This window comes from Cololabis saira, chromosome 3, assembly GCF_033807715.1.
Source record: "Cololabis saira isolate AMF1-May2022 chromosome 3, fColSai1.1, whole genome shotgun sequence".
Lineage (NCBI taxonomy): Eukaryota > Metazoa > Chordata > Actinopteri > Beloniformes > Belonidae > Cololabis > Cololabis saira.
In genome coordinates this window covers 28,702,905-28,717,661 of record NC_084589.1, presented here as the reverse complement: position 1 = coordinate 28,717,661, position 14,757 = coordinate 28,702,905, and the positions used below count along the sequence as shown (strand labels likewise).

The 14,757-nt window shown below is 41.1% G+C and overlaps 1 protein-coding gene across 1 annotated transcript; it reads right to left on the bottom strand.

Moving 5' to 3' along the window:
* Nucleotides 1-913: 913 nt before the first annotated feature.
* iffo1b (intermediate filament family orphan 1b) lies at nt 914-12,813 on the bottom strand. Its single transcript, XM_061717077.1, has 9 exons — nt 11,367-12,813; nt 7,571-7,631; nt 6,524-6,619; nt 6,174-6,329; nt 5,904-6,088; nt 5,693-5,819; nt 4,562-4,651; nt 3,988-4,121; nt 914-3,465 (listed from the first exon to the last, which is right to left on the bottom strand). The coding sequence occupies exons 1-9, from the start codon at nt 12,338-12,340 to the stop codon at nt 3,363-3,365; spliced, it is 1,926 nt and encodes a 641-aa protein (XP_061573061.1). The 5' UTR covers nt 12,341-12,813; the 3' UTR covers nt 914-3,362.
* Between the last annotated feature and the right edge of the window lie 1,944 nt (nt 12,814-14,757).

Here is a 14,757-nt window from a genome sequence, read left to right as displayed (position 1 = left end):
TGTCCCTCTGTGCCTGTGTAAAGCATCATTGGTATGTGTGTGTGCAGACACATCTATATAAGTGTGGTTGTCCGAGTGTCAACTTTGGCCAAAAACATTCAAACATCTTGTTGTTTCTCAGTGGCATCTTTTATTCATTCAGTCTCTCTTTTCACATTACATACTGTTGCTCTGCAGTGAAGCCATTAATCCAAAATTACTTTGTCTTGATGCAAAGTCACACAATTAGAGTGCCGTGTGGGCCCTCGGGGTTATTGTTAAACTGTTGCATGACACTATGTTTTTAAATGCTTTGAGGTAATGTTTTTTTTTTTCCTTCAATAAAAACTTAAGAGAAAAGACCAAAAGAAAAGCATTTCTTTGTCTTCGTCTGCCACGATTATTGGAAAGCCATACAGATTATTCAGATCATTGTGCCGTAATTCAAAGCTTGTATTAAGTTTCTGTTCAGGTGCATATCTGTGGACAGTCTTCATAAACATTTATATATTCAAAGCTATATTTCCGTTACAGTGTCAAAGCCTTCATACAGTCATTTTGGTAAAGCATCGGCATGTTACTCGTTTCTTTTTTTCTGAACTTGAGATATTTTTAAATTGACTTTACTTGGTTGTGATGCAGTCATATAGAGAGAGTACCAACGGGAGAAAAAGCTTGTCTGCCATTTGACTTATCTTTTTTTTTTTTTTAATAGCTGACCGCAATCAAAGCAGCTCCATCTGAAATGTCACCTTATAACTGCCGGAGACGATCGTCACGTCATTCTTCATTTTGTGCATCTGCCTCAATAAAAGCAATTTCCCCCCAAAAAATCGCTTATCGTACAGACGTTACACTCCAAAAACAGACACACTGACACATGCATACACTCAGCGCAGGAAATGAAAACAATACAAAAAAGGAAATGTTGTTCTTATGCATCGCACCACACGTCTCTGACATTTGCCTTCTGCACTCTAACAGCATATTCGCTGAAGCCGACAGCGTCGACAGCATGAGCGGAAGTCCACACTGAACAAAGCGCTGAAGTGGAGCCAAAAGATCTCCAGGTTAACTACACAGAATAAACTACAGCCAGGAGTATACTTAAAAACAGTATCTGATAGTACAGCAGCGACGTGGGGGTTGTTTCCCTGACAGTGATGAGAACCAGCAGCATGACTAACATACTGTATGTTTTCATGTAGCAGTGTTTTGGAGCAGTGAACAAATGTACCTCGGATAAATATAAAGAAAAAGTGATATAAGTTCACCGTTCAAATGTGAGGTTTTATTTCCAGTGTGTCAACTTTTTTTTTGTTTCATTGTTTTTCTGACCGTTTCATATGATTCATATACTTTTGCTTACATTCTGTGCGCAAAAGCTTACAAGCTCAAAAATAGGTTCAGTTATATACATCGAGCACCTTGGTGTGAAAGTTTCCGCAGCTTTAATTAGTCTTTTCTTCAGCAACGTCCTGTTGAGTCATAATCTGACCATTAATTGTTGGCACTCAGTATTTTATCACCTTTTTTTTTTCCGTTATCCTTGAAGTACTTCTGCTCAACCATGCAGCTCTGCTCAAACAACCTAATCACTCTAATCTATAATAAGCACGAGTGCTGCGATACAGTTGACTATTAACAGCTCCTGCAAGACATCTTTGTGGCGATGATCTCTGTCATAAAGAACAGTTTTCAAAATGAGCTCCAGTCAAAGCCCAGAGAGGGTACACTGAGTATTATCACTGCAACAGACAGATATATTATGGCTAAATTTCAAATCAGACGCCCCTCTGCCACCACACTGGCCTTGCAGCAGCAGCATACAAGTCTTTGGGCTTCACTGTCCTACAGGTGCACGCTTGATTAGGTACAAGTTAGGTGCGTCTGGGGCGGCTTGCAGTTGCTCACACTCTTGTTGCAAAAGCTTTTAATCTATGAAAGATGCTTTATTGAATCAAACCTTTATTTGTTTACTCTGGTGCACTCAGCAACTTGCAGGCTAGAAAATAAAACTTCCAACATTCTTAGCTTTAATGTTCCTTACATTCATTTTTTTTTTTTTTTTTTACTTTTTTAATAATGTGAAATGTTGGTAATGATCATGTTGATGCTCCAACTTTTCCTTTAAAAATGCATTTTCAAGTTGTCTCTAGTTATCGAGTGAAATGGAGACTGCATTTCTCTGAGAGCAGAGTGTGGTTTGCTCCTCCAAAGCCAGAAACACAAATGGTGGTGATATTCACGTGTGACTTATGATAATGCACAATTTTGCAGGGTAAACTCCTTGCAACTGCACATACGTATGAACTTTATTTTACTTTTGATTTTATTTGCAATTTATGCACAGCTTTATGTACGTACCGGAGTTGTCCTGCACTCTTCTCAATATTCTACCAAACAAAACTAGCAGGAAGATGGTGGCATATTGGTAGTCTGGTACAGACTACACAATCATTTTCTAAATTGTCTACCAAAGCCCATACGTGTTTGAGTAATGAGATGTTTTTCCTGTGATATAGGTCTGTACCATACAAGCAAAGTGATATGTAGATGCTGTGCTGTAAAATGTTGTATCATGACGTAAGATTAAATGTGATAGTTATTTTCAAATCCCAACAATTAACTTCATACATGATGCAGTAACTCCAGGAAGCCCAGAGATGCAGTAGTGCAACACTAAAGCTCCCGCGCTCCCTGCCTCTGTGTTTACGAGTAGAAAGACTGTAACTATGTGAGGAGTGGACCTTCCAGTGTTTCCTGTGATGCTCATATTGTTATTGTTAAACATTTCAGTTACTATGTAATGTAAATAAGTCATGCTATGCTTCCTTGTCACCTCACCACAGGGTTTGTTAGAACCGAGTCTGGTTCTGTAAGAGGTTTTTTCCTGTTAAAAGGGGAGTTTTTCCTTTCCACAGTCGCCTGGTGCTTGTTCAGGACGTTGGGTTGTATGGAAGAAAGGTTTTGATACAATCTGTCTGTTTCCTCAGCAAAACAATTATTATTATTGGCTTTGTGTTTGGAGTAATTTGGAATGAGTTGACCTGTATTTTTGAAGTGCCTTGAGATGACATTTGTCATGATTTGTCATTTTTAATAAAGCTGAATCGAATTGAAATCAGTTGAGAATTTTCCCTCCTCTGAATCCTCACATCAAAACCCATCATGAGATTCACATTTTCAGCTTTCAAGTTCTCCTGTACCGATTTGCACAAGCAGCACAACAATAAACGATATGATTCAGTGCATAACTACGTTGACATGTAAACATGGTGTTGCCGTAGTTACGTGAGGATATTGCATTGGTGTGGTGTTGTAGCTGGATGCAGCGGAGATGAGGTGACCACAGCCTCTGAAGACGGCTGAGTGAGGACGTGTCAAGAAGTCCCAGCTCTCGAGGAAGGAGGAGGAGGAGGTGCTGAAGACTTCTCGTTTTCTCTCTGGTCATTCTCCGCTGCTGATGCAGGCGCAGGAGGGTTGCTGTCAGAAAAAGAAACAGAAAAAACATGAGGACATTGTGCTTCAAGGAACTCCTTTGAAACATGCAACGGCCTTTTCGAGCACCAAAATATGCTCAAACACACCGAAGAAATGTTTAACTAGTGATTTGACAAACATAAAGAGTTGAATCTGTTAACTTTGCCTCCAGTTTCCAAAGAGCTTGACTGAATCGTCTCAAGGATGTGGTGGAAAAAGCATATCTAATCTCTGGAGATCCCACCTCATAACTTACTGAACTTCATGACCCCAGAATTCACATTCAAAGCTCTTGCAGAGTCCACGTTTGAGTTCAGAGCTGTTTTTTGTGGCGTGGAGGACACTTGGATAATGTTAGGCAGGCAGTTTTAGTGCTGGGTTTGATCAGTGTACATTTCAGTGAGTATTAATGTTTCAGAAATAAATCACTATGAGATTACTCTAAAAATAAAGACTGACTTAGCGTCAGACCTCTATGATGATGTCTTACAAAAAAAGAGCCTTGACCGTGAGCCGTCCATGTACCTGTCGTCGCCACTCTGTGTGATGAGCCTCCTGCAGGTCTCCATCTGCACATCCAGACCCCTCTTCATCGAGCACATCTCCATGTACTCGTGCAGGTGCCGGTTCATGTCGCTCTTGGCTGTGGCCAGCTCCAGCTGTTGTTAAAACATGTTTCCAATTCAAATCCACTCAATCACATACAAACAATTTTCTTGTTTTGCCATAAAAGCCTCATGTCGAGCCTTTTTACATGCAAAAGATGTGCAACAATATATTACATTCAATGTAAGAACATGCCTTATTAAAAAGACTGCTGCGTCATTAAATAAAAATAAAAATAAAAGAACAGTGTTTTTATCAATAATTTTGTCAATTATTTTGACAATAATTATCTAAGTTCTTTTGTGAATTTGCACAACACAGACATTTTCATAAAGCTCATCTTCATGCAAGACTTGTATAATATATGTTCAAAAGACACAGGAATAAATACATTTCAAATCAAAAATGAAAGAAAAAAGGACTGGCATCACTTGTGAGCAGGGATCTTATTTTACTTTGAAATGTAAAAATACAGAGTGTACAAGTGTCTGACCTCAATCTGGTCAATCGTCTCTTGGTATTCCTTCTCTCGTGACTTGAACAGGCATTCCGTGTCGTTAATTACTTTTTCCAGACAATCCTCCTGGCAGAGACAAACAGAGAAGCCAGACACTGAGGCGAGTTCATGTAAGGACAGATGAAATGCAATAACAGCTGACAGTGAACATATTAGGTTGCCAATAGACAAGCAGACACCAGATCAGACATCACTATAGGAAAGATTTTCTTCATGCATAGGGCAAATCAAAGCCTTGCACGCAAAGGATGGAAAATATGCAAAAGTCCATAAGAACCTTGCCCTCTGCTCAAATTTCACTTAATTATGCGGCACCCCTTTCAAAGAGACATCAGATAGTTCAAATACCACGCAGTCGGTGAATGTAAACAACACCTAAAACCATGAAGATTATATTTGAAATCAACATCCTGTACACACATACAGGCTGTGGTGTGTAGACCTGAGATGGTTCCTACACAGTATTGATTGACACATGAACCTGCTCCTCTGCATCAACTCCACTCATGGCATCAGAACTTTAAGAGCTTTGAAATTAATATTTCTCAGACAAAAGGACTCCTCTTTCAAAGTCTGATTATTTAATTATAGATTAATTTTAAAGATCAGTAGCACACAGCTTAATGGGAGTAAATTTAGCTGACGTATCCAGAAAGGGGCGGCTGTTTTTCCAGCAAGTACGCAGAACGTCGACATGCTTGAGTGTTCCTGACTGAAATACTGAACATACACAGTGCTCACAACCCAATGAGTTCCATTCTGTTCAGTTTTCATGTCCATAGACTGCACATAGAAGACAGACATGGGCCTTTTAACGTAAATGTGCAGTAAACTGTCTGACAGCAGGGGCTTCAAGAAGAAATTGTCACTTGTTCATTTTGAGTGAGGCTAAGCTGTGATTAAAAAACTGCTACCAAATGGGCGTCTACTTTCCGTGTCAAAGGTGCCATTTTCAGAAAAATCAATGGTAACCAAAACGCTGCAGTCAAGCCTTCAAAAGAGAAATCCACAAATCATGGTGGCATCTTTTTAATACACTCAATAAGCTTCTCTTTGACCTGCAGGGCTGCAGTCACGCTGCTTTTTTAAAGAGTCGTCTGTGCATACCTCTCCTGGTGGGTGGGTGGGATCTGGAGGCAGAGTGCATCCTGGGAAGTCTTCCCAAAGAAGCAGGGTCTCTTCAGTCTCCTCCCAAGCCAAACTGTCACAGTCATCTTCAAATTCGCATTCACGTCTGAAAGAGGAATAACACAGGATTGGGTCCAAAAACTGAAAAAATGACATTTGGTTTGGAGTCAACACATTGAACACCACTCACAGCTGGTTCAGCATCCTCTGCATCTCCTCGTTGATCTGATTGGCCGATGAGCCAAAGTGCTCCTCCTCTTTAACCACACCTCCATCACTCTCAGAGGCGCTGACAGGTTCATCACACTCATTCCCATTAAAAGACTGAGGGGTTTGTTTACGCCTGCAGTTCAGGGATGACTGGTTGTTGGGAACCTGCAGCGACATTCTTTTTAGGATTGGGTTCAGGAGATCAAACCAATAGAATCAATATCAATTACAGGAAAGCCTCATAGTGTACATTTAGGGCTGGTGACTGGTACATCTGGATCACATCTTCACAGTTCCTCTGCTGGGCGACATCACAAAGGCGAGCGGTGATGTCGATCCTGCGGCAAATGTCCATGTCCACTTTCATGGCTTTCTCCTGAATTTTACTGTCCAAGTCAGACAGATTCTACAGAGGATGGAAGCAGAGACAGGGAAACTTTATCAATGAGGCTGAATAGTGCGGCATGAAGTAGTAGCAAAAAGATGGTAAGACCACAGGACCATGTTTTCTTTAAAAAATGTCCATCACACGTCATTACAACTAACAGTTAGAAGTATGCCGACCAGTGTGTGACTGTGTGTGAGCTGCACACTGCTCACATTGCTCATGAGGCCTTTGAAAAGAACCAGCTCCCCCTTCAGCTGCTGCACCCTGAGAGCCAGCTCGTCCTGGCAGCCTTCACTCTCATGCAGGTCCTGCACGGCCAGAAACATCACACCAGTCAAATACGCATCCCCACAGATATTATTTGCTAGGTTATACAATATGCAATCAGAAAACAGAGGAAAAACAGGTTTTATATACAAAGAACATGGAAACATGGTGTTTTGAGGAGCTGCAATATGACGCACTCGTCTCCCTGCAGACTTATTCGTACATGCCACAGTACTAGTTAGGCCCTTTTGAAGCTCACATAGTATTTCACATAGCGGTGCTACCAACCTAAACGGGGACAACGTGAAGATTCCTGGCAATGATGCATATAAAGATGAAAAAAAACAACACACACAAACCCTCAAACAGGAAACCAACAAACCTTTGAGATGAAGATTAAGCACCAGCAGGAAGCACAAACACGGTAACAAATGCTGTGTGAGAAGCGTGGTGAAAAAATGTAAACAGCACCTATCTTTTTAATAAGAACGGGACAAATTATTAAATTAGAAGATGGCCGGCAGAGCGAGAGAAGGAGACAGCTACAGTTTTATTCTGGACTTCAATTAGGAATAGAGTTAAAATGTAGGAGTGCTAGAGCGAGCAAAAAAAAAACCTCACTCCTCACCACATCAAGCATCTAAAGCACAAACTAATCTTTCTTGAGTTTTGATATCATCTCAATAGAACTGTCACTACTGACCACAACCATTGCTGACAGCTCAGGTAAACTCCAGCTCAAAATATCACCGCAACTGAGTTGAGTGATATTTCAGCCTTTGGTTTAAAGTGACTTCAGGTCAGTCTCGCTGCATTGTTGGTAGACAATGACTTCAGAGGACATTATGCTGATTTCTGGAAACATACTGTATCCCAACACTATCAACTATGTTGCCAAAATAAAATGTTATTATTTTTTGAGATAAAACAAGAAGCAAAAATTTAAAAATAAAAAATAAATCCACGTACACACACAAGCTACATAGTGTTACCTCTTGTAGGTCTTCAATCTTCTGCTGCAGATCCATCCTCATCGTGTATTCTTCCTCCCATCTGAAATACACATAAACGTGTTTGTTTCAGCGGGTTTATGTTTTAATATCTTTATGCAGAAGATGATCAAATACAAGGAACACGCAGGACTTTCTTGTAGATTGGAAAAGGTGAAAAAACAATTCCACAATTTTTAGAGCATTTCTTTCTTTTGAAAGTAGTCAGAGGAAGAACAAATGCATCGTTACATGCAACATCAAGTAGCATCTGGTGGTTTTTACTAAAGGGCAGCACGGTGGCTTGGTGTTTAGCACTGCTGCCTCAGACCAAGAGGGCATCTGGTTCGGATTCACTGATCTTGTTCTCCCTGTTTTGTGGGTTTACGCTGGGTACTTTGGTTTCCTCCCACAGTCCTAAAAAGTATGTTTGGTAAATTGCTGAGTCCAAAGATCCCATAGGATTGACTATGTGAATGTGCTGGCTTTTAACTCCACGCAGAGCTATTTGAGAGTTATAGGGACTGAGTATTTCAAAGACGAGCCACATCCCTTCATAGGCTCTTCCTTTCTGTGCATTTGAACCACTGATAGGAACACTGAAGCAACATAAAGACAGATGAATGGTAGATGAGTGGGAAAATACTCCACGATTCCTCTATTGCAAATCCTGGATTATAGTTTCACTTCATTTCTCTTGCTTTGTTTAGGTTTTTACAGACTGACATTAAGAACTGTTGTTTATATTTTAAACTGTTGTCAACACAGCGTAAACAAGCATTTGTGATTTTTAGCTCAGCCATTCCCTCTGTAGGCACAGATGATGAGTCACTGTCATGGCACGGTCTACGATTTACTCGTGTTCAGTCTCTCGCTCCGTCCGTCTCTCATTTTCTCTTCGGTTATTACTTTCTTGAGTTCCCTATACCATGACATCCACTATAGTTTCATTATTGCTAATATGTGACATAGATGTGTAAAGCGACACGCTGCTGTCGTAAGGGGGTCATTCTGGGTGTCTGGAAACCGCCTAGAGACAACTTCTGTTGTAATAGACGCTATATAAATAAAATTCAATTGAATTGAATTGAATAAGGAATAGCCAAGATGGGAGTTCAGTTACTTTGGCTGTTTCTTCCCTCAATTTTTGTTTCTTCCAAATAGCAGGGATGGGATACTACTGTATAAGAGCTAGATGAGAAATGTAATCATATTTTCCGTCAAATTAAACTATATATATATTATTTTAACACGAAAACTATTTAACTTCTGCTGCTGCCCTTGCGATTCACTGTGAACTGACGTAGTTTTGACCAATGAACATTCAATTGTATACTTCATTTGGCTCCCCTCATGGTGGGGGGAGACCCTATATGACCAGACCTACAAGCAGCTGCAGTTTCTGTGGTGAAAGCCAAAGTAAAGAAGGGGCAACATCCTCCAATAGTTATCAGAACTTTGAAAAGGTTTCCGTGGTCCCAAAACAACTCATACCAGCTTGGCTGATCTCACGGACTACCTCTTGAAAGCCACCTTCCTCAGATAAAACTATCTAATTTAAGACTTCAATTACTTTAAGTCCTCCAAAGCTCTCATTTAAAAGTCACTATTGTTTAAAAGAGAAGAAATGCTGCAAAAGGTTGGCCAGCAGCTGCTGGATTCAGATTGCACGAAACATCCAGGTCTTAAAAGCTGAAATACGAGAGCACGTAGGGGTGATTTGCTGAGTTTCATACTGATGATTTCCATGTCACTATGACGCTGCTGCGCACGAGTGGCTCATCAATCTGAAATCTGATACATTTAAAAGGCTGCGCATGGATCATGCATGTGATTTCAGATGGTGTGACTTCACAACACACACACCCAGGAGGGGCGGGGGGGGGATCCACGCACTGCAGATTGCAGTCTCTTATAGAAATGTTTGAAATGCAGAACGCTGCGGCACACTGAACCCTTCAGGGAATACTAAACCTGAGAAAAACTGAGTCATGAAACAAGAGTTGTTGTTTTTCGGAGGGGACGCTTGTTTGATCAGGCAGGTACAGCAGGCAGAGAAGAGCTTCCTCCTGCAAGCTGAGCCCCCCTTCCAGCAGTCAAGAGCTTGCAGAGCATGCTGCATTGCAGATATGGCAGCGGTGAGCGTACAGAGGGTGAAGCTACGCAGTGGAAGAGAACAGGAGAGAGCGAGAGGAAGTGGAGGAATGCGTCGGTTTTGTACGAGAAAGAAAACCTGAGATGGAAAGTGTTGCGGGCACGGGGTTGGGCTGTGGAGGGGGGCTACAAGAAGATAAGAGGGTAAAGGTAGAGTGGAATAAGCAGTCCTTGAATGAAAGAAGACGGGGTAAAAGCAGATGGAGAAAACTATTTTTTTTAAACGTTAGTTACAATTAAATCTGTAGAGAGGGGGATGCTCTACTACAAAATCTGTTTTGTTTTTGTATTTTTTCATCAAAAGTAACAGCTCTAAATTAGAATAAAATATCTCAAAGCTCCAAAAACATTACTTTAATCATATAATTACACTGATAATTAAAATACAGAACATGGATCTATTGTCTCATGTTAAACTGATACAAAACAAAGAAAGGAAGTTGAGAAACCCCTCTCAAAACCCTCATAAGATGAACAAGAATTGAATTTTGCACAGTTTAGGTAACACATGTATATAAAAAAGAGTTATTGTGGACTAGAGTAACTCAGGCTCTATCTAGTCACTGAATACAAGGGAAACTATGAGTCTGAGCTGTCTCACACCCTTGAGCTACTGGAGTCATCCGTCTGCCTCTCCCACAAAGAGCCTTCTATACTGTGGTCGGGATCTCTTCTGGCAAGAATGCATGGTTGCTCATTTAGAGACAATACAAAAGAATTTGGAGATGAATGTGCTGGAAGATGAGCCCTGCTGAAGGTCACTCAGGACACATAAGTAACAGTTGATTATCTTTCAGATTCACGTTGTTGGGTGCTCTAGTCCAGGATTTAAAGTTATAAAAATAGAGTTCACTGCATTTACGCAGCTGTGTACCCAGACTGGAGATCAAAGCATCCAGATTTAATGTGGTGAATATCACACGAGCCAAAGTCAGCAGCTAATGATTATTTTGAGGACTTGTTTCTAGATTACATCATTCCCAGTTTGCACATTTGCCACAGGCCAAATCCACCCCACGTATCAGCTCAGGTGAAACATCCTGCTCCTGTTTACCTGGTTTTAGCAACATTTTGGGAACTTTTGGGTTTGAACTAACAAAAGAACTACAAGTGATCCAAATATGTAGCTTACTTCATGGTTGTTGTGGCCTACAGCGACTTCAAACCCAAAACATTTATCTGTTTAATGACTTAAACTTGAGCTACAATTCATGGCTGATTAGTTTTTAACACATTAGAGAAATCAAACAATAGCTAAGTCAAAAGTGCCTTCTTTGCTAAATATTTATGCACCCTGCTTGGTCTCTACATACTCTCCATTGAAGCTTCAACTTTCATTCTACTTTATATTTAGCTCGTGGCATGTGTCATTCTCATCTTTATTTGTGGCAGCAGCACCTGCATCTGTGGTTAGACATGAAATGAATGCAGGCCGAGTTGGAGGTGCAGAACGGAGGGACTTTGTGCTGACTCTGCTCCTGCTGGAGACAGCTGATCTGCAGCTGCTTTACAGCTCTGCTGGCTTCTCTGAAGTAGCGCAAAAAAAAAAAATGCACTCAAGTAACTAAACTGCAACTCTGTGCAACACAGAAATGCTCGTCAAGGACATACAGAAATTAAATAAAAGTGTTGAATCTCCATTTACCTGCGTTTATACTCATCTCTCTCCCTCTTCACTTTAGCCAGGACATTATACAAAGCTCTTATTTCTGGGGTGATGGTGTCAATCTGGACCCCGACTCCATCCGGATGCCTCCAGGACACCCCGGGGCTGGTCAGGCGCTCTGCCCCGGGTCCAAACTTGCGGGTGTGGTTGTAGGACCAGATGGTGCCTGGGAGGAACCGTGGGGGTGGGTTGGTGGAGTTGCACGGGCCTGTGCTGCTGTTTTGGACCGTTTTACTCGAAACGGATCCTGGAGAGTCCACGCAGGGGGAGGCCTGGCTGAGAATAATGGCTGGGTTACAAGTGTTAGCTGGGGATGAATTTAAGTTTTCTGTGGCTGCTGGTGGAAAGGTTGTTGGGAAGAGGGTGGTAGGCCTCCTGGCTGAGTTGTTGGTGTTGTGGAAGGGCAGGGAGCCGGGCCTGAGCGCTATAGTCCCCACAAACCCGGTCTGCACCCCTGTCTCCTGGGTGCGCCCCTTGTTCTCACAGCACCCACCTTGGCAGCCCTTGTTGGCATCCAGTGCCTGCTGCAGCTGCTTCTCCAGGATCTTGTTCCTGCGCTCCAGCTCGTGCACTTTGGCCAGAAAGCACCTGAACCTGAGGTTGAGGGTTTTGAGGACGCTGATGTTGGAGCCCAGGTCGTTTCTGAGGGCCATGGCTGCAGGCGGGTGCGGCGCTGCGGCTGCGCGGGGCTGGTACGGGCTGCCCAGGCTCTGCTGGAGGAAAGGTGAGGTCTGGGAGGAGGGCCCCAGCTGATCGGGCCCCAGCTGATCGGGCCCCGGGATGGGCTGCTCGGCCAACAGGAGGAAGCCGGCGTCGGGCAGCAGGGCGGAGGGGGAGTCTGGGTGTCCGGGGGCCTGGAAGTGCTGCGGGTGCTGATGATGGAGATGCGCGTTGGCCCCCAGCAAAGGATTCATACTATGGTATTTAAAACTAAAGCGCTGCAGATCTGGCATGAACACAAGCGGGGGAATTGTCTCGATATAACAGAATCAAAAAGGTCTGGATAAAAAACCAATCACACCTCGGAGAAACGTCCAGCAAAGAGCTGCATGTATGCGCGCAAACCGCACAGAGTTTACCTGATGATGTAACGGATTAAATATAAGAATCTTATCCTTTAAAGCCCAGAGGTCTTAACGGCGGCCGCTTGATCGCTGCTCTCTGTTTGTCCTCAAGAAGAAAACACAAGAAGAAAATGGGGAAGAAGAAAAAAAAAACCCAACCTGAACGAGCAGAGATGGACTACGTGAAAGATACAAAACACTAGTATAATGTGTTGCAAAATAAAAACGTCACGAAACGACTAATAAAGACGCAGAGCATGAATGAATAACAAAGAAGTCCAGCGTCACTGAGGTGCAGCAGCAGGATGTGACCGCAGGCGGACGGTCGAGCTGCGGGATTGGAGGATCCTGGTGCCGTAAACACGAGACCAGAGGCGCAGCAGCCCCATAACCTCCTCCCATAAAGGCAGGAGGACACTGTGGTTAGTCCACCAATGCCTTCTTTAGTTAGAGACAGTACTCGAGTTGTAAAAAAAAAAATCAGGGGGGATGGTGGATTTTATCATATGGGGACAGATAATTTGTGCTGATTACAAATAATATAATATATTACAAATAATAGCACTGAGCAAAACACCTGCAGAAATACTGCAGGAATGACATAGCAGCAGTTAAATGCAGCCTTCTGTAAGCTTTAAATATCCACTGGGCTTACATTAAATACATCAAAACACAAAAATAAAAACAGTTTTCTGAACTAATCAATATGTCTCTGTCCTTCACAGGATAAGTAAATTGGATCACTGCAAAAATTCAAAATCTTAACAAGAATACTTGTCTTATTTCTCGTTAAAATGTCTCATTTTAGTAAAAAAAATCTCATTACACTTAAAACAAGACTCATCACTGGAAAAAAAAAACAATTTTCACCTCTTTCAAGTAGATTTTCACTTAAAATAAGTAGAAAAATCTGCATGTGGAACAAGATTTTATTGCTTGTAATAAGAAGATAAATCTTGTCCCATTGGCAGATTTTTCCTACTTATTTCAAGTGAAAATTTACTTGAAACAGGTGAAAATTGTCAAATAAGTTATTTTTCTGGTGTTATTTTTCTGGTGATGACTCTAAATGTTGAAATAGCAGTAAAACCACATTCATTGATGAAATGACATAAGGGATGGAAAGGGGGGATGGCAGTTTTACAGGGGGGATGATTTTGACCGTTTTTATTTCAGGGGGGATGCCATCCCTCCTCATCCCCCCTCAACTCGAGTACTGGTTATAGATGCTTGTATTTTTTTAGATAGAAAATGCAATAATAAATTCTTGAGAACTAATTTTAATTTGGTGTGTTTCTCTTCACCTTTGAAGATGTTTCCACATTATACTATTAGTTTTTTAATTAAGATGAGAACCAGTTACCTCTCCTTTCCACTTCCACCTAAGGCTAAAGAAGTTCATTTTAAAATAATGAATGAGGTCTATCCATGTAATGATTTTTTACATAAAAGGTTTAACTAACTAGGACCTTTTGGGATGCTTTCCAATACTGGATAACCTATAATGATCAAACCATTCCTATTCTTACATTTGAAAGGATTCAATTTGGTTTACAAGTGGAGAACAAAAAAATAGACTTTGGAATCAACAATTTAATTATATTGGCTACATTTTTTATTCATAAATGTCGCTTTTTTGAAAATTAATCCAATCTTTATTGCATAAACGAGATGATTCAGTACAAAAAATATTTAAAATCTTGCATGATTCAAAAAGCCCAGCGTCTTCATAAGTATCTTTGTACCCTAATTCCTGACTGATCACTTGCGTTTTTTATTTTTTTATTTTATTTTATTGTTTATTCCTTTTCTTTCTTTTTTGCTCTGTATCTTCTTTGTTTTGTTTTACTCATTGGTCGCTCAGTGTTCTTTGATGCAAATGTTCTTCTGGAGCCTTGTTTTTTTGTAAAATCAATAAAGAGGTTGGGGAAAAAAAAACAACCTCCTCCCAACCTCCTCCAAACCCCACCAAACCACCAACATGCTTTCTGCAACAATACAGATTTATTTTAATGAAAAATGTTACACTGGGTATCAAAATCAATGTCTCTATGAACTTTGAGAAACTGGATTGATCTTTGATGTACAAGACTAGTGAATCGAAACTAATGAAACCACAAACAACATCCATCGTTTTATTTTAACACAAGTCGTAAATAAAAAATGCTATTATATCAGACATTTTGAGGAGTAATGGGAAAAGCACATCTATCATTTGTGGGCTCAATAAATGATCATCAAAGGCAAGGCAAGTTTATTTGTATAGCACAATTCAACACAAGGTAATTCATAGTGCTTTACATCAA

Bases quoted from the DNA above. Each gene is read 5' to 3' on its own strand.
- iffo1b (XM_061717077.1), bottom strand. From the start codon at position 12,340: ATGCCAGATCTGCAGCGCTTTAGTTTTAAATACCATAGTATGAATCCT. The intron at 5,820-5,903 runs GTGAGTGGTGTT...TTCCTCTTTCAG, and splicing joins CAGAGGATGCTGAACCAGCT to ACGTGAATGCGAATTTGAAG. The intron at 4,122-4,561 runs GTCAGACACTTG...TTTTAACAACAG, and splicing joins AGACGATTGACCAGATTGAG to CTGGAGCTGGCCACAGCCAA.